Consider the following 19,626-nt stretch of genomic DNA (forward strand, 5'->3'; position numbering starts at 1 on the left):
CGGGATGTGTTATAGATATCAATGTCACATTTGGTCAAAATGTATATTGGCATTTCCTCTACAAACTGGAATTTTTCGACCGGAAATGTCGAAGAGAAAAGGCGGAAGTGCCGTCGGAATGAAACAAAATTTCGATGTAGACCTCCACGCGCTGTATGACACAGGTCAGCCGGCTCGTCTGAAATCAAGCTTTTGAGTTGACGTTAGCGAAGATTATAACATTCTTTAGGAGTTGTACCTCACTTAGGTTATTTGGACCATAGGAAACAAAATGTCGGCTATTTGAGAAAAATAGGGATTTTCCATGGCCAAGTAAAAATATTTATAGTTGATGGATCGGAATAAAAGTGGTATAAGTCCTATACAATTTAGTTAGCTTCGTCGGAAACAAAGAATCATGCCAATCGGTTCAGTATATTTGAAGTTACCATACCGCGCGATAAAAAAACGTCCTTTCGAGAAAAACGCCCTTGAAGTTTTGACTACATATAAATGCATTATTATGCAACGTACGTTCAATCTGCTATTGCGGGTCCATAAACTAGTCCTTCCTCTTTCTGACAGAGGGCGTTCTGCTCGATCTGGGCCATCCTGTGCTGCTCCAAAGCCGCTCGCATGGCCGGTGACAAGCGGTTTTCGGCCGCTCGAATCCGGTGGTCGTCTGAATGCTTGGTGAACTTCGTCGAATAGAGTCCCAGGGTGACGTCTAGCGTTGTCATGGTACTCAGAATTGCTGAATACCCTTCGTTGAAGCTGCTCACTGCCAGGAAAGTCGCAATGTCCACAGGTTTTGCACTAGAATGCAAATGCATAGGGGCTAACTTCCAAACACACGCGTTCAAACCTTCATCTGAATTTTGTGTTTCCTCCCAAGCACCGGTACAATAACTAGTCTTCCGAAAGAAAAAACTTTTCCATGTAAAGGCCGATTTCAGGGAGGTGCATTATTTTGTTCAACTGCGAATAACAAACATTTCCGTTCCGTATTCGGAAAAACCGTTTCAGGGGTGGATTCTAAATACTTTAAAGGATACAAAAATGCATTTAAAAAATAGATTTTTTGAACCAAAAGATAGCAAACTTCCCCTTAAGGACCGGAAAGGATTCTTCCGGTTTCCAGGAACTGATTACAGTATTCCATTATCCAAAAGAACCAATAGTAGATACTTACTATGGCTGTTCTCACTCATATCGCGTCATATTCTGGGTTAACTAATATTAACATAGAAGTTTTTGACCTGAAAAAAGAGGTCACACACGGTGTCCGTCAGCCCATCCCATATGCTTTGGAATACACATCGTGACTTGATTGTACATTCTTTCCCTTATGACCCTCATTCCAGAAAGAAAATGTCATACAGATGGAAGAGCACAGGACAAAATTACAATTTAACCGAAAACTAAAAATTCATATGACACCTCACTACTTCATTTCGAATCTGTTATTGGTGACACGACTAAAGTAAAAACCAAAATTATCCTTTGTGCTAAACGTATCCGAACTGCTGTGTATTATTGTCAACGTACAACTAAAACTACCAGAAATAAACAAACCTGCGATAGGACCAAGCTTTACATCATGCAAGCTTCAGGACGAACAATATATAGAGCATTACTGTTGTTAAGAGCAACTACTGTGAGAGGATGGAACACGTTTCTTTCCAAACAAGACGTACAGTGCATACTGTCTACTATTATTCTGTTGTCAGATACTTCAGTGAATAGGCTAAGAAATCAGTTACTCTCTAACAAGCCACAGCAGACCACGTGTCCTTTGTGCCAAAATGGAAAACGTACCTAAACAACCTTCATTCTCTGTAACACCTAGGAAGTTTGTTAGTTGGTTGATGTTATGTACTACATTCTGGAAAGTAAAAATTTTCATGTACTTTTATCGTAATACCGGTACCTATTCTGACGTGATGAACTCCTTACCGTAATTTAAAAATTTTGTACTTGATTTTAAGTTAGAATTTTAAGATTTTTATAAGTTTTTAAAGCAATATTACACAGGAAATATTTGGGGAATGTAAATGGAAAATGTTGTAAGAGCCAGATTTCACATTTATTTGTAAAACAAAAAATAAAGACCTAAAGGAACTATTGTAATTCTTTTTGTATAGAAGTTATTTTTATCCAAAAGACTGAAAAGTTATTCTGATACCACAGAAATACCTTGCCCATCCCATCACTGCAAAAACGAGATAAATTAGAAACCTAATGATTTATTAACGGACGTTCTATGTGCCATAACAGGAAACTGACTGGTGCTAATTGCGAAGGCATGAATGGCTAGAATCCCTCGCAGGACAGGTTCAGCCGCCTAACTGAAAGAGTTTCTCGTGATCTTCGCGCCCGCATGCACCTTTGCTTCGCGACGTATGAATGCAGTGTAAGTGTATCTAATGAAAGGGTTCGAATTAATTCCAGGACATTGGCGCATAGACTGGTGATCAGGGGCTTTACGCCACCACCCCTCCCGTCCCCTCTGCCATAAGAAGAAACAGAAAATTGTCAAAAACGCGCGGCGTACCAGGGCACTGACCATGGAGGTGCTGGCCTCGCCCGACCCTGTGTAACTTCGATGATCCGACGTGAACCACTTATCCACCTTGCCACGGTCGTTCACGTTTAGCTGCTGAAACAGAGCCAGTCTTCCAAATGAAAACATCGGCCATGGTCTTTCCTCTTTTGTATACATTGATTTTTCAATTCTTCTCTTTCAGTATCAAACAGTGCCTAGCGAAAAGTGGCAGACCTTTCACGTTGATTTCAAGGAAGATACGTACAAGAACAATGAATCAGTATTGGGCCTTCAACTTAATAAAAAGGAACTTAGTATAGTTACTGAGAGTGGGAATGAAAAACCATACACGATACTTGTAACGAAAGACACCTGAAAATCATAGAGAAATTATATATTTATAATGCTACACGGATCTTTAGCGGCCGAAACCTGTAATTTATAATTTAAATTGTGAGTGATAATGCCGGAAAATCAAGTCAAGTCTGTTTTTTCCCTTCTGAACACATCGCTTTTATACACTCACAAATGCATTGTGTATCAGTCACTATCACGACTGCTATTATTGTTATTAGCAACAGCAACAGCAGAGTAGTAGTAATTGTAGTAGTTGTAGCACACTGACGGAGAAAACAATCGTGACACCAAGAAATAAAGAATTCTTCTAGGCAACGTTTTTAAGTGGTTAACATTGCAATAGTAGAGCAATGTAAGTGCTAGATACGGTACCGCAAATGTGATACGTAGGTACATTAGTAACTGGTGTAAATGGCCAATGCCGGCCGGTGTGGCCGAGCGGTTCTAGGCACTTCAGTCTGGAACCGCGCGACCGCTACGGTCGCAGGTTAGAATCCTGCCTCGGGGATGGATGTGTGAGATGTCCTTAGGTTAGTTAGGTTTAAGTAGTTCTAAGTTCTAGGGGACTGGTGACCTCAGATTGTTAAGTCCCATAGTGCTCACAGCCATTTCAACCATTTTGTAAGCGGCCAAAATGTTTAATGCAAGCACTTAAACGTGTGTGCGTTGTGTTGTACAGGTGCTGAATGTCAGTTAGTGGCATGGAGTTCCAGACCTCTGGCACTTTCTCCATCAATGCACGGACGGATAAAGCTGTTTGTGGAATATGCAGAAGTTGTCGCCCTTTGACGTCCCATATGTGCTTGATTGATCTGGTGATCTAGCGGACCAAGGAAACATGTCGACACTCTGTAGATAGTGTTGGGTTACAACAGCAGTATGTGAACAAGCGTTATCCCGTTGAAAAGCACCACCTGGAATACTGCTCATTAACGGCAGCACAACAGGTCAGATCACTAGATTGGCGTACAGATCTGCAGTCAGGGTGCGTAGGATAACCACAGAATCAGCTTTCGTCAGAAAATTCAACAGGCCTTTACTCTGCCCTCCAATGAGCTCTCGCCTGACACCACTGAAGTTGCCAATGGCGGCGGATTGGTGTAAGTGTAATGTACGCTACAGGGGTGTGGCTCCGAGCTGTCCCTGAAGCAAGCGATTTGTAAATGTTTGTTGTTGTCACTGTGGTGCCGCGGGCTGCTCAAATTTGTACTGCAGATGCAATACAATGTTCCATAGCAAACCGCCGGCACCAGGGACTTTCTCCTCGGTAGCGCCACGTGACAGTCCGGATCCTGGTCTTCTTCCGACCGTACATTCTCGTGACCACCGCTGCCACCAATCATGCACAGTGGCTACATTTCTGCCAAATCTTTTTGCAGTATCGTAGAAGAAACATCCAGATTTCGTAGCCCTATTACACGAACTGATTCAAACTCTATAACTGCGTCTTTGTCGCCTTAAAGGTATTCTTGACCAACATCAACTCAGTACGTTTGCAAGGCACTTACGTGTGAATTTCAGAGTAACCATGTAAGTGTAGATGTATATTTCAAAGATAACGAACATTCCCCACCGTTGTAGCGTGTATTTAAAGGTAATCTGATTTGCATCCTCAAAATGGCGCTACTAGCGCCACTCTTATGCGACTGCCAAGAAATTTGCATAGGCATTAGCTTTCAGTTGCCTATCAACTTTCGTTCACGTCGCACAACTCCATCTTGTTGCCGCGATTTTTTTCCGTTATTCTCGTACAACTAGAAGCGCCGGAGTTAACGCTATTTCTTCTTGGTCAGTACTGACATTTGATACATACTAATCGCCGGCCGCAGTGGCCGAGCGGTTCTAGGCGCTTAAGTCAGGAACCGCGCGACCGCTACGGTTGCAGGTTGGAATCCTGCCTCGGGCATGGATGTGTGTGATGTCCTTAGGTTGGTTAGGTTTAAGTAGTTCTAAGTTCTAGGGGACTGATGACCTCAGATGTTAGGTCCCAAAGTGCTCAGAGCCATTTGAACCATTTTTTAATTTATAAATTCCAGCTAGTGTCCAGTTAGCTTCCTTTTACAACCAACCAAGTGTGGACGGGACTCATCCCGGTAGTACTGGACGCGCTAATCTACAGGACGTTGCTCAGATACTGCAAACACTAATACTTCTAATACATGTGACTAGAACACATTTAACAAACGAACGATAACCAACCCATAGAAGTGGGCTACACTCCAAAGATTCACAGGGTCACACAGTGCATTGCCCGCACCAAGATATACAGGGTGTTACAAAAAGGTACGGCCAAACTTTCAGGAACCATTCCTCACACAAAAATAAAGAAAAGATGTTATTTGGACATGTGTCCGGAAACGTTTAATTTCCATGTTAGAGCTCATTTTAGTTTCGTCAGTATGTACTCTACTTCCTCGATTCACCGCCATGATTTCATACGGGATACTCTACCTGTGCTGCTAGAACATGTGCCCTTACAAGTACGACACAACATGTGGTTCATGCACGATGGAGCTCCTGCACATTTCAGTCGAAGTGTTCGTACGCTTCTCAACAACAGATTCGGTGACCGATGGATTGATAGAGGCGGACCAATTCCATGGCCTCCACTCTCTCCTGACCTCAACACTCTTGACTTTCGTTTATGGGGGCATTTGAAAGCTCTTGTCTACGCAACCCCGGTACCAAATGTAGAGACTCTTCGTGCTCGTATTGTGGACGGCTGTGATACAATACGCCATTCTCCAGGGCTGCACCAGTGCATCAGGGATTCCATGCAACGGAGGGTGGATGCATGTATCATCGCTAACGGAGGACATTTTTGAACATTTCCTGTTACAAAGTGTTTGAAGTCAACGCTGGTACGTTCTGTTGCTGTGTGTTTCCATTCCATGATTAATTTGATTTGAAGAGAAGTAATAAAATGAGCTCTAACATGGAAAGTAAGCGTTTCCGGACACATGTCCACATAACATATTTTCTTTCCTTGTGTGTGAGGAATGTTTCCTGAAAATTTGGCCGTACCTTTTTGTAACACCGTGTATGTTTAAAATAACTTTTCACAATGCTAGTATATAATTTAAACCCCACAAATAAAAATAAGTGAAAACAATAGTACTTACATTTAAGGTCAGTAGCTACTAATTCTCGAATAATAAACCAACAACATGTCCCAGAAAACCTCGTACAACCGTAATGCCGCTAGGTTGAAATTTACAAGGAACAGTGCTTATGAAGGATGCCTAATCGAACAGAACTAAACAGGAGGTACAGCATCGATCAGGACAAGTTACACTGAGGTGAAAAAAGTCATGGGATACCTCCTAATAACGTGTCGGATCTCCTTATGTGTGTGGCAGCGGTACACAAAGGAACCTTCGTCACTCACCATAAGATGGCTGTTGTAGTATGGATATAGATGAAGATGTAGGTTTTATTAACATTCGTCATATTTAAATTACTACCATTTTTAAGACAATTTTATTTTGAAGATAAATAAATTTTCATGATAATTTATAAAGATCAGTACATAGATTAAGCCTAAATCCTACATACAATTTAACTAGATCCGCAAATATGACAAAAATGGCTTTCAAGACAATAGTCATATCGAAAATAATACTAATAAGGAAGAACATTTTAGAACAAGTATCCCTCTTCAATTGTCTAATATATGATATTAGTTTTAGCTGTAACGGAGACACTGAGAAAAAGGCTAATAAATATCAAGGTACATGCGGAAACATTGGAAGCACTTTGGGAGGAAAAATAAGCTGTGACAGGGAAACAAAGAGAACCAGCGGAAGAAAGCTTCTGTCGGAGCACAAAGTGGCTGTGGGATATAGCTGACAGTGAGAGAACAGTATCAGAAAAAAATAAAAAATAAACAGTGCTAGTGGGAGAAGAATATAGAAACGATGAAAGTGGAAGTGGGTGAGAGCCAGTGATAATGAGAGACAGAGTATGCGACAATAACAATGAGAGTAGAGAGAAATAACGACAGTAAGAAAAGATAGTAGCAGTAGGAAAGAAGGAATGATGTAAGAGGGGGCAAAAGGAAGACACTGACAGTGAGAGTAGACTGTAGTAGTAGGACAGAACGAAAATTCTGTGACTGTGATACAGTAGGCAATGACAGAGAGACACGAAGAGATAATGACGACGAACTGGGCGTAATACGTACTGAGAAACGGCTACTGGGAGTGGATGGGTATGAGCGACTTACAGTGATACAATATTGGATGTGAGTGAGTTACAGTTAGGGGAACTTGTGGGAGTTCGAGGTGACTTGCAAGTCAGAAAAAGCTAAGATAGGTTCGCAGCTAGATTTTTAGGAAAGCTTTTAAAGGTGTTGAAGAAGATAAAATGAGCGAGCTGGTACTCAGTTTTCAGTCAGACTCTTTCAAATAAAGAGGAACATATTCGCTCCCTGCTTATACAGTTATGGCTGTATCTGTTCGTGTTTATGGTACCGCATCACTTACCACAACAGGGTTTGTAAGGGACTGTAGTAAAATGGATGCAAGAAGGAATGTAACAATAAGCTCAGGTTTAAAAATCTTTTCAGGTGATGACAACATACACTACTGGCCATTAAAATTGCTGCACGACTACGATGACGTGCTACAGACGTGAAATTTAACCGACAGGAAGAAGATGCAGTGATATGCAAATGATTAGCTTTTCAGAGCATTCATACAAGGTTGGCGCCGGTGGCGACACATGCAACGAGCTGACATGACGGAAGTTTTCAACCGATTTCTCATACACAAACAGCAGTTGACCGGCGTTGCCTGGTGAAACGTTGTTGTGTTGCCTCGAGTAAGGAGGAGAAATGCGTACCATCACGTTTCCGACTTTGATCAAGGTCGGATTTTAGCCTATCGCAATTGCCGTTTATCGTATCGCGACATTGCTGCTCGCTTTGGTCGATATGCAATGACTGTTAGCAGAGTATGGAATCGGAGAGGTTCAAGAGGGTAATACGGAACGCCGTGCTGGATCCCAACGGCCTCGTATCACTAGCAGTCGAGATGACTGGCATCTTATCCGCATGGCTGTAACGGATTGTGCAGCCACGTTTCGATCCCTGAGTCAACAGATGGGGACGCTTGCAAGACAACAACCATCTGCACGAACAGTTCGACTTCGTCTGCAGCAGCATAGACTATCAGCTCGGAGACCCTTGACTCTGCATCACAGACAGGAGCGCCTGCGATGGTGTACTCAACGACGAACCTGGCTGCACGAATGGCAAAACGTCATTTTTTCGGATGAATCCAGGTTCTGTTTACAGCACCATGATGGTCGCATCCGTATTTGGCGACATCGCGGTGAACGCACGTTGGCAGCGTGTATTCGTCATCGCCATACTGGCGTATCACCCGGCTTGATGGTACTGGGTGCCATTGGTTACACGTCTCAGTCACCTCTTGCTCGCATTGACGGCAGTTTGAACAGTGCACGCTACATTTCAGATGTGTTACGACCCGTAGCTCTACCCTCCATTCGATGCCTGCGAAACCCTACATTTCAGCAGGATAATGCACGACCGCATGATGCAGGTCCTGTACGGGCCTTTCTGAATACAGAAAATGTTCGACTGCTGCCTTGGCCAGCACATTCTCCAGACCTCTTACCAATTGAAAACATCTGGTCAATGGCGGCCGAGCAACTGGCTTGTCACAATACGCCAGTCACTACTCTTGATGAACTGTGGTATCTTGTTGAAGCTGCATGGGCAGTTGTACCTGTACATGCCATCCAAGCTCTGTTTGACTCAATGCTCAGGCGTATCAAGGCCGTTATTATGGCCAGAGGTGGTTGTTCTGGGTACTGATTTCTCAGGATCTATGCACCCAAATTGCGTGAAAATGTAATTACATGTCAGTTCTAGTATAATATATTTGTCCAATGAATACCCGTTTATCATACGCATTTCTTCTTGGTGTAGCAATTTTAATGGCCAGTAGTGTAGAATAAAATAGAGCGAATGGGAGGAACGTGATGATAGGATGATGGCAAAAAGAAAAATGAGTTATCGGCCGACTGGAAATAAGGGAACGATGTAGACTTCGTCAGGGATGCATAAGATGACAGAGACTGGAATGCCTGTTAATAATTGGAAGGGGATGATGATAATGATGATGATTTTAAGTAGCTGTTACGTAAAACGTAAAAGTGGGGGTCCGACCTAAGGTGAGAACATGGATTCTCTAATCGACCAGGTTAAATAAGTTAATAAAAAATAGCACTATTTTTAAACATGTGACTAGTCTTGTATCATGAACCGGGTAAATTATTTACAGCATTTGCCTCATCATTGAACTTGCCCGCAGTCACAACGAATAGGATGAAAACGCCTCAGCTCTCCCTGTTTCGCTGGCAGTCTGCACAGTACTAAGTCTATGAACTTGCGGAATACGAGTTGTACAGACATTTGGATTCATGCATGGTATCACGGTGTAATGTAGTGAAGTTGTGAGCGCACAGCAGCTGCGGCCCTGTTCAGCAGTCGTGCGGTGTTGCGATGCGCAGGTGCGACGCGGTGGACGCGGTGTCGGTGCTGGCGTGGTCGGAGGGCCGCCAGGAGCAGGTGTGGAGCGCGTGCGGCGCCGGCCTGCACCAGCCGCCGCTGCAGCAGCCCCTCATGTCCAGCGGGCCGCGCCTCACCCTGGAGCTGCGCGCCAGGGGCTCCGGTGGCGTCGGCTTCCAGGCCAGATACACCTTCGTCAACAGTCAGTGAGAAACTGCCGACCTCATTTGGTTGTTCTGCATGCAAAGAACCAAAGAACGAACGCTATGCTGCGAGTCACGATAGATGGCAGTTCGCGCGGGACGAGGCACACGCAGGGATTGCATTGTTGACAGTTCCAAGCGGTACACCTAAACTCGCACTTCGAGCTTGAGGAAAGCATGTATCAAGCGTATCATGTCTGTCGCTTGCTTATGTACGAGGGTTGGAACTTTAATAGTGGCAACTATTTATTTACAGCTCGTACAAAAGATCCTTGTTTCAAAGTTTTAATGAGCTTTAAACTAGTCATCAGCATTGTTTATAATTCGTTGCCAGCTATTTGGAAGTCGTAGGATACTCTTAGCAGCCTGCCGCTGTGGCCGAGCGGTTCTAGGCGCTTTAGTCCGGAACCGCGCTGCTGCTACGGTCGCAGGTTCGTATCCTGCCTCGTGCGTGGATGTGTGTGACAGCCTTAGGTTGGTTAGGTTTAAGTAGTAGTAAGTCTAGGAAACTGATGACGTCAGATGTTAAGTCGCACGGTGCTTAAAGCTGTTTGAACCATTTTTGAACACTTAGTAGTGCCAGTTGTGTTGACAGTTCGAGCGGCGCGGTCTATTGCCCGACGAATTTGTAGCAGTTCTGAAGCGAACGTAGTGAAGTGTTTCCATCAGTTTAGAAACCGAGTTGAACTTACAGGGGCTTAAGTTAGGGGAGTGCAGTAGGTGGTATACCACTTAACAGCCCCATCAGTCATACAAATCAGTAACAGCTTGCACGGTACGTGCTTGAGCATTGTCTTGCAAAATTATGGTCAGGTCCTGCAGAAAGTATCATCATTTCTGTCTCTATGATGTTCATTTTTGGAACACAACTTACTACCAGCCTAGAGACAAAAGTGCTGACACTTTCTGCAGGACCTGACCGTCATGTTGCAGGACGATGCTCAATCACGTACAGTGCAAGCTGTTACTGATTTGTTTAACTGATGGGGCTGCTAAGTGTTATACCACCTACTGCGCTCCCCTGACTTAACCCATCGTGAGTTCAACTCGGTTTCTAAACTGAAGAAAACACTTCACTGCATTCGCTTCAGAACTTCTACAAATTCGTCGGGCAATAGACCGAGCCTCTCGAACTGTCAACACAACTGGCACTGTTAAGTGTTCAAAAATGGTTCAAATAGCTTTAAGCACTGTGCGACTTAACATCTGAGGTCATCAGTTTCCTAGACCTAGAACTACTTAAACCTAACCAGCCTAAGGACATCACACACATCCACACTCAAGACAGGATTCGAACCTGCGACCGTAGCAGCAGCGCGGTTCCGGACTGAAGCTCCTAGAACCGCTCGGCCACAGCGGTCCGCTCCTAAGAGTATCCTACGACTTCCACATCGTTGGCGACGGGTTATACACAATGCTGGTGACCACTTTGAAGTTCAGTAAAACTTTGAAACACGTATCTATTTTGTGAGAGCCGTAAATAAATAGTTGCCACTATTAAAGTTCCAAACCTCGTAGAATTTATCGCCTACCATCACCATAATCGATAACAATTCGCAACAAATAGAATAAAAATTCATTACATAACTATCTACGATCTCGTTTAACATTAGCTCTGGCTAAGACATTCACAGCAGAGTGCTCGTAACATTGCTGTGTGCTCATTGGCTGTTGGGGAATGCGTCACGTAGGAGCGTAGAACAGCCCTAAAGTCGAGCGCCATCCTTCGTGGCTCCAACTATAATGTCCAATAACTATGCTGCCCAATCAGTGCACTTGGTCAGATGCGCGAAGTTCATCCAACTAATCAGATCGATGTGGACGGGCTTCACAGCTCACAAAGAGGAAGTTACCCAAGTGAACTTTTTTAAAAATCATCTTCATGTCAATCCTCACACCAAGACGATTTACCGTCCATCTCTTCCCACCGTCCCTTTACCACAAACTTCTCTCCAAACTATTTTTTCTCCATGATGTTCGGATCTTTCTCATAATTATACCTCATCCTCAGTATCAACCACCGGCTAGAGACTGAAGTAGAATTCATTTTTGAAGAGCGTTTTATGGCGTTCATTCGTGGTACACATTTAGTGCTCATCTTTCCGCTGTAATTATAACCACTTAAGTATTGCTTGGAACGGAAAACATTCTGCTAAACCTAGCACATTGACGAACAGATTTAAGAATTCCGTAGATAATTTCTCGTGAAACTCTAGCTCCTGAGTGTGCTGTAATTTCTAAAGACAGCTAAGACCAAGAAGTTACATTTTGATCAAATTGCACTGACCTTCCACGAAATTTTCCAGTCCATCATCCATCGCCATTGCCATCACACTTTGTGGCACTTTGGAAACAAGTGACACTTCACTCCCTTTGTAACTTGCTTGAGTCGGTTCCATAACCCTGCTCTGCAAAGAAGGGTGATGCTGGCATATTTGTAGCATAGTAACGTAAATATTCCGCCCACGACGCGAGTGGAATTGTTGATATACTGTGCTGATTTTCGAAATCTTTAAATCACAAGTCTCTTTTTCCCATATAAACCTGTATAGTTAGCATTATTCCTGTTCACTGAGTCCCTGAAGTATATGAAATATGAGAGATGACTCAAAGTTACATGTAATTATTATTCGAAAAGGCAGTGAGATTGGATGTTCACCCCTTCTTTAGTCTGCCAAGTACAGCCACCATGAGTCTTTTACTCTGCAAGCAAGTGTGAGCTTTACGAAACTTGGAAACATAAAGACTCTGTCTGAAATACATACTTTTCTCTCCAACACTGAAAAGAGACTTTGAAGAGGACTTCAGAAAAGTGTATGGATCTTGATCCAATGGTAACAGGACAATAGCGTAGACCACAGTCCTTCCACAATGAGAGGAGGCGCCTCAATCGTCTGCCCTATTGTACCAAATGGAAGCAAACAAAGTAACTCTGATACTGTTCGTGGATTTGTTATTATGACTAGCATGTTCATGTGCTCAAAATATTGACCATGCTCGCTTATAAATGTTATAATGCCATTTCATGCAGACAGTATTGCATGTTTAATCACATGTGGACTTACCGCAGTGCAAGACAATGTTGCACCTTATCCTATGTCTTCGGGAGCTATCGCTACGTTTTCGTAAACCTTTTAATTTAAATGTGGTGAGCTTAGAGCCTGATCGATCGTAAGATGAGGAAATCTACTGTTACGGAAGTCAGTCAAGAATGGGGGGGGGGGGGGGGGAGGAGGACAGATGTCGACGGTGGTACCACATGGATTGTCTTTTGTACAGTGGAATGATTTCTAATAACAGCAGCAAGGTATCCACTAAGAACTGTACATATACATTATATGCCTATTTAAATTCGCATCAGTAAAACGCATCCATGAATACAATTCTTGAAGAGCCGCACCAGAAACTTAAAAGTCAAGGTCATTTTTTATCACTTTCTTTTAGCCACCACGAGTGCTGAACTCACAGCAGTGCACGCTGCGTAAACTGATTCGCCACTGGTCTGTAAGCGATTCATCTACTGTGCACACAACCTTGAATACAAATGTCTCATAACTTTTCAGTTATTGTTGACGTAATTCGGAGAACTGTAACCGATTTAGAAAGTCATTGTCTTGTAGCTGTTAAGGGAGCGAAATGAGAAGTTTCAGATGCATTGGAAGGTAGTACCCGCAAAATCTTCCTTTGACAGATTCCAGTTGCGCAACCTCGCAGTGATATGTGGACTGTGTGTTGCCTCTCTTAAAATATTCGTTGTATTTCTCGAAACCGTTGCTATTCGTCTTCGTTAGTGGTTTTTATTCTTCACTTTTATTTTATTTTTTATTTACGCTTTAAGTTCCATGGGACCAAATTGAGGAGCAAATCTCCAAGGTGATGGAACGTGTCAGTACCAACCTAAAAGTAATAACAGATAAAAATAAAATATTAATAAACCCGAAAAATGTCAAGCAATACGTTTAAGTAAACGCAATCAACAATACAACAAGAATCAGCTTCATTTTTCTAGAAATTCCTCGACAGAATAGAAGGACTTACCCATGAGGAAAGTCTTCAGTTTCAATTAGAAAGCGCGTGGGTAACTGCTAAGATATTTGATTCTAATGGTAGCTTATTGAAAATGCATGCAGCAGTATACTCCACACCTTTCTGCATAAGAGTTAAGGAAGTCCGATCCAAAAGCGGGTTTGATTTCTACCGAGTATTAACTGAGTGAAAGTCGCTTATTTACGGGAATAAGCTAATATTGTGAACAAGAAATGACAGTAAGGAATATATATATATATATATATATATATATATATATATATATATATAGAGAGAGAGAGAGAGAGAGAGAGAGAGAGAGAGAGAGAGGAGGGGCAATGTGAAAATACCCAGACTCGTGAACAGGGCTCGACAAGAGGTTCGTGAACTTACATCACTTATTGTCCCAAAACGCCCTTTTCTGTGTCAAAAATATCCTTTAAGAATGGGGAGAGTTACCCCAGAATATAATACCATAAATATAATACCATACGACAAAGCGAATGAAAATAATAAAAGTAGACTAATTTTCGTGTCGAACGATCATTCACTTCAGATACCGTTCGAATAGTAAAAATGGCAGCATTAAGTCTTTGAACAAGATCCTGAACGTGGGCTTTCCATGACAGTTTACCATTTATCTGAACACCTGGAAATTTGAACTGTTCAGTTTCACTAATCATATGCACATTCTGTGAAATTAAAACGTCAGGTTTTATTGAATTCTGTGTTAGAAACTGTAAAATCTGAGTCTTACTGTGATTTAGCGTTAGTTTATTTTCTACAAGCCATTATCTTATGTCATGAACTGCACTATTTGAAATCCAGCCAATGTTGCACACAACATCCTTTACTCCCTAGCGTCATCAGCAATCATAAATATTTTAATGTTACCTGTGATACTAGAGGGCAGCACATCATTTATATAAATAAGTAACAGGAGTGTCCTCAACACTGATGCTTGGGGCACCCCCCCCCCCCCCACACATGACCGTACCCCACTTAGACCACACATCACGGCCGTTCTCAACCATGTGAATTCTGACCTTTTGCTATCTGTTGCTAAAGTAAGAGGTGAATCAATTGTGAGCTACTCACCGTATTCCGTAATGGTCCAACTTCTGGAGCAATTTTTTTTGTGATAACGCAATAAAACGCCTTAGTTAAATCAAAAAAATATGCCTAGCGTTCGAAACCTTTTGTTTAACCCATCCCGTACCTCACAAAGAAAGAAGAATATAGGATTTTCAGTTGTTAAACGACTTCTAAAGCAGAACTGTACATTCGATAGCAAATCGTGTGATATAAAATGATCAATAATCCTTACATACACAGTCTTTTCAATAACTTTAGCAAACACTGACGGCATAGAAATAGGTCTAAGATCATCTACATGATCCCTTTCTCCCGTTTTATAAAGCGGCTTCACTACGGGCTACTTTAATCGTTCAGGAAACTGACCATTCCTAAAGGAAAAATTACAAATATGGCTAAATACAGGGCTAATTGTGCAGCACAGTACTTTAATATTCTGGTAGGCACTCCATCATATCCATCAGAGTCCTTAGTCTTCAGTGATTTAATTATTGACTCAATCTCCCCCTTCTCTGTACCACAGAGGGGTATTTCAGACGTCTACCTTGGAAAAGCATTTGCCAAGAAAGTTATATGATTTCCCGTAGAAACTAAATTTTTATTTGATTCACGAGCAATGCTCAGAAAATGATTGTTAAATACTGTACGTATATCTGATTTATCAATAACAGAAATATTTTCACTACGAACTGACTTTATATCGTCGACCTTCTGCTGCTGACCACACACTTCCTATACAACTGACCATATGGGTTTAACTTTATCGTGTGAATTAGCTATTCTATTTGCATACCAGATACTCTTTGCCTACCAAATAACATTTTAAGCACCTTACAGTACTGTTTGTAATGGGCTACTGTAGGTTGATTTTTACTACTTCTAATATTCTGATATAATTCCCACTTCGTTCTACATATCGTTATCCCACTAGTCGGCCACCCAGGCTGTCTTTTACTGCTAGTACCCCGTTTAGAACGTACTAATGGAAAGCAACTCTCAAAGAGCATGATAAATGTACTGTATTAAGGAAAGCAACATCCCGCCACTGTTGTTCCTTGACGAGGTGTGAGAAACACTCTATTGCCATTGGATTAACTTTCCTACATAGTTTGCAATTATATGTGACATTTGTTTGAGTACAAAAGCATTTTAGTGTTAAAATTTGTGCATCATGGTCTGAAAGGCTATTCACCATTTTACTAACAGAATTCACATCCAGTAATGAAGAATGAGTAAAATTATTGTCTGCGGCTCTCATACTGTTTCCTTGCACCCTAGTTGGAAAAAACACAGTCTGCAGTAGATCATATGAATTTACGAGAGCTACCAACATCCTTTTTCTTGCATCACCATATACAAAATTTATATTGAAGTCACCACGAATAACTAATTTCTGGTAGTTCCTAGAAAGTGAATCAAGAACCGTCTCTAGCTTAAGCAGAAATGCTCTGAAGTCAGAGTTAGGGGACCTATAAACAACAACAATTAGAAGTTTAGTTTCACTAAATTCAACTGCCCCTGCACAACATTCAAATATCTGTTCACTGCAGTGCCATGATACGTCTATGGACTCAAATGGAATACTGTTTTTTACATACATGGCCACTCCCCCACCCTGGAAGAAACTCCTTGAAAAACAGCCAGCTAATCTGTATCCTGGTAAAGGGAGCCTCTGAATTGTAAAATTATTTAATAGGTGTTTAGATAAACCACTAATTTCAGAGTCAACATCTACAAGCAGTTCACTAACTTTATCTCTAATACCTCTCATATTTTGATGAGATATGCTAAATCCTTCTCTACTTGGAAACATGGAAACATGACGAACTCTGAAGATGAGCCCTTAGTTAGAGGGACTTCCTTTAAGGAAGTATACCTGTCAGCTGACTTCAATCTATAAAAGGTGCAACTCTTAAACCAACTACTACAGAATTTTTTCCATGAGTGATCCCACCACCACCCACTACACTGTCACCTTTAAGCTTTGCCAGCAGCTTCTTCCCAAACCTATCGAGGTGTAGGCCATGCCTAGTGAAACCCGATCTACTGATGGACTCAACTGGCACTACTGAAATGTGACCCATGCCCTCTGCCATCAGTGCCCTCTCTAGCCCCATGTTAACGCCCCTAACAGCCGCATTAAGATGAGGCCGGTTATGACGCTGAAACAGTTGCACGAAATGCACATTAGTATCACCAGTTTCAGTAGCTATCTTTAGCTGGTCACCACCAACATCATATTCCCTTTCCCTATTAAGACTGTTCCCTGCTCCACCCACTATCACTAGCTGATCCTCCTTCGTAAGATTCCTACATAACTCCTCTATGCTGGCAGTCACCTGAGCCAACTCTGCACTAGGCTTCACAATGCTGGTGACCTGGTACTCACTCCCCAACACTTCCTGCAACTGCTGGTCCACACCTCTACCGAGCGAACTACCTAGCAGCAGAACCTTCTTCTTTCTGTTAGACTTTGCAACTGACCAAGGCCTCCTAACTGCTGAGGACTACTGCATGTTCCCTACACCTACGGCTACAAGAACCTCCTTTTCACTCAACTCTGACAGCTGATCAAATTTGTTGCATAAACCCAAAGTATAAGTATCTGAATACCTCCTCCTTCTATCTGCCTTCTTGCCAAACATTCAGTTTCTGTAATTTATCACGACATTTGCAAACAAGATTCAAGAGGGCTTGGTACAAGTAGGATATCTTTCTCCACTTTCTCGACTATGGCATACACTGTGAAAATCTAAATGGCTTAATGAGCGAGCAGTCTATTCGCTAGAACAGTGGATCACTGATGACTACCTGAAGTGCGCAGATAGATACATAAAATGTATTTGAGTTAGTGTTGGTTTAGAGTTTGCACTCTATGGCATACATATGTGGGATCCCTTCCGGTGACAGTGGAAGTGTAATTTGGGAAGCTATTATTTTGCATTCACAGTTACTGAAAGAATCGCAACACCAAAAACATTTAATGTGAAGTAATGAAATTTCGGGAAAACAATTCTGTAGGAAATATTCTTAAGTGATTAACACCGCAAGATCACAGGTTAACGTGCGAGCAAAGAAATTGCAAATGTGATATGCGGGTACATTAATGAAGGGTGTAACTACCAGAATTTGAACGCAAGCATGCAAACTTGCATGCATTGTGTTGTGCAGGTGCCGGATGTCCGTTTGTGGGATTGAGTTCCATGCTTGTTCCACATGGTCGGTCAGTACAGAGATGGTTAACGCTGTTTGTGGATGACGCTATAGTTGTCGTCCGATGACGTACCACATGTGCCCAATTGGGGATAGATCTGATGATCCAGCAGGTCAAGGCAACATGTCATCACTCTGTAGAGCATGTTGGGTTACAATAGCGGTTTGTGAGTGAGTACTGTCCTGTTGGAATTCACCCGTTGGAATGCTGCACATGAATCGCAGCACTACAGGTCGAACCACCAGACTGGCATATAATTTTGCGGTCATGGTGAGCAGGATAACCACAAGAGTGATTCTGCTGTCTTACAAAATCGCGCTTCCGACTGTAACTCCAGGGCTAGGTCTAGTGTGTCTTTACGCAGACAGATTGCGTGCAGATCCTCAGCTGGCCTCCTCCTAACAACCACAAGGACACCACTAGCACAGAGACCGAACCAATTTTCATCAGAAAACACAACCCTCGCCTCCAGTGAGCTCTCGCTTCACACCATTGAAGTAGCAGATGATAGTTTTTTGGGGCCAGTGGAGTGAACGCGGCAGGGTGCCTGACTAAGATCTGTTCTTGAAGTAACCGATCTATAACAGTTCTTGGTGTCACTTTGGTTCCAACTGATGCTCAGATTGCTGCTGCAGATGCAGTACGGTAACACAAAGCCATGTGACCAGTCTATCAGCAATTTCAAGGGGCCGTACTGAGCCCAGTGGTCTTGGAATTGCAAATTCTCGAGACCACTGCTGTCGTAAGTCATGTACAGAGGCTACGATCCTACAAAGTCTTTCTGCAATATTGCAATAGAAACATCCAGCCCTCTCCTAACTCTGTTACACGACCTTGTTCAAACTCCGTGAGATATTTATAAGGGTCTACTTGTCCCATAAAAAAGACGTTCTTGACTAACATAAATTCGCAATGCCCAGTCTGAAAGGTAACTAATGTTCCCGATCGTTACAAAAAGCGTGAATTTATAACAAATCTTATTTGCATACTAATAGTGGTGCTACTAGCGCCACTGTTATGCGACTGGCGAGAAATCTGAATCGACTCATTTTTCAAATGTAGAACTACGCCTACCAACTTTCGTTTACGACGCACAACTCCTTCTTTGGTTCAAATGGTTCTGAGCCCTACGGGACTTACCATCTGAGGTCATCAATCCCCTAGACTTAGAACTACTTAAACCGAACTAACCTAAGAACAGCACACACACCCATGCCCGAGGCAGGATTCGAACCTGCGACCGTAGCAGCAGCGCGCTGCCCAACTGACGCACCTAGAAGCGCTCGGCCGCAACGGCTGGCTCCTTCTTTGGTTGTGATATTTTTTCCGTCAGTGTATTTCCTCATGTACTACCCTGGTTATTTGGTTAAATTAGCCATCGTATATGGTGTGTACATTTGCACGTCTATCACACCACTCGGGTTATTATTTGTATCTAACATTAGAAGTGTTGTTCCTGAGATACATGTTTTCCGCCCGATTACAAAGCTACCTTCGTACGCCTTTCCCAATACCACAGAAAAAAGTGTATTGCTCCATTAAGGGAAGTCGGTATCATAAACAGGCAGTTGCATATATTAAAATGTACTTGCATACTTCAAAATATTTGCCGACGTCTCACCACTACAATTTGTCGAACTCCTTCTCCTGTCTCAGAAAAATGTGAAGCACT

General features: G+C 42.5%; 1 protein-coding gene across 2 annotated transcripts in view; it reads left to right on the top strand.

The window, feature by feature from the left end:
- Window positions 1–19,626, top strand: part of LOC126455553 (cubilin-like) — a 686,613-nt gene that overhangs the window by 617,444 nt on the left and 49,543 nt on the right. Inside the window, exon 10 of one of the 2 annotated variants that reach the window (XM_050091307.1) lies at window positions 9,419–9,618. In XM_050091307.1, the coding sequence (XP_049947264.1) occupies window positions 9,419–9,618 (200 nt within the window). Of the gene's footprint in view, window positions 1–9,418; window positions 9,623–19,626 lie in introns of both variants that reach the window. The other variant, XM_050091309.1, reaches the window with a different exon arrangement.

The sequence above is a fragment of the Schistocerca serialis genome, chromosome 2 (assembly GCF_023864345.2).
Source record: "Schistocerca serialis cubense isolate TAMUIC-IGC-003099 chromosome 2, iqSchSeri2.2, whole genome shotgun sequence".
Lineage (NCBI taxonomy): Eukaryota > Metazoa > Arthropoda > Insecta > Orthoptera > Acrididae > Schistocerca > Schistocerca serialis.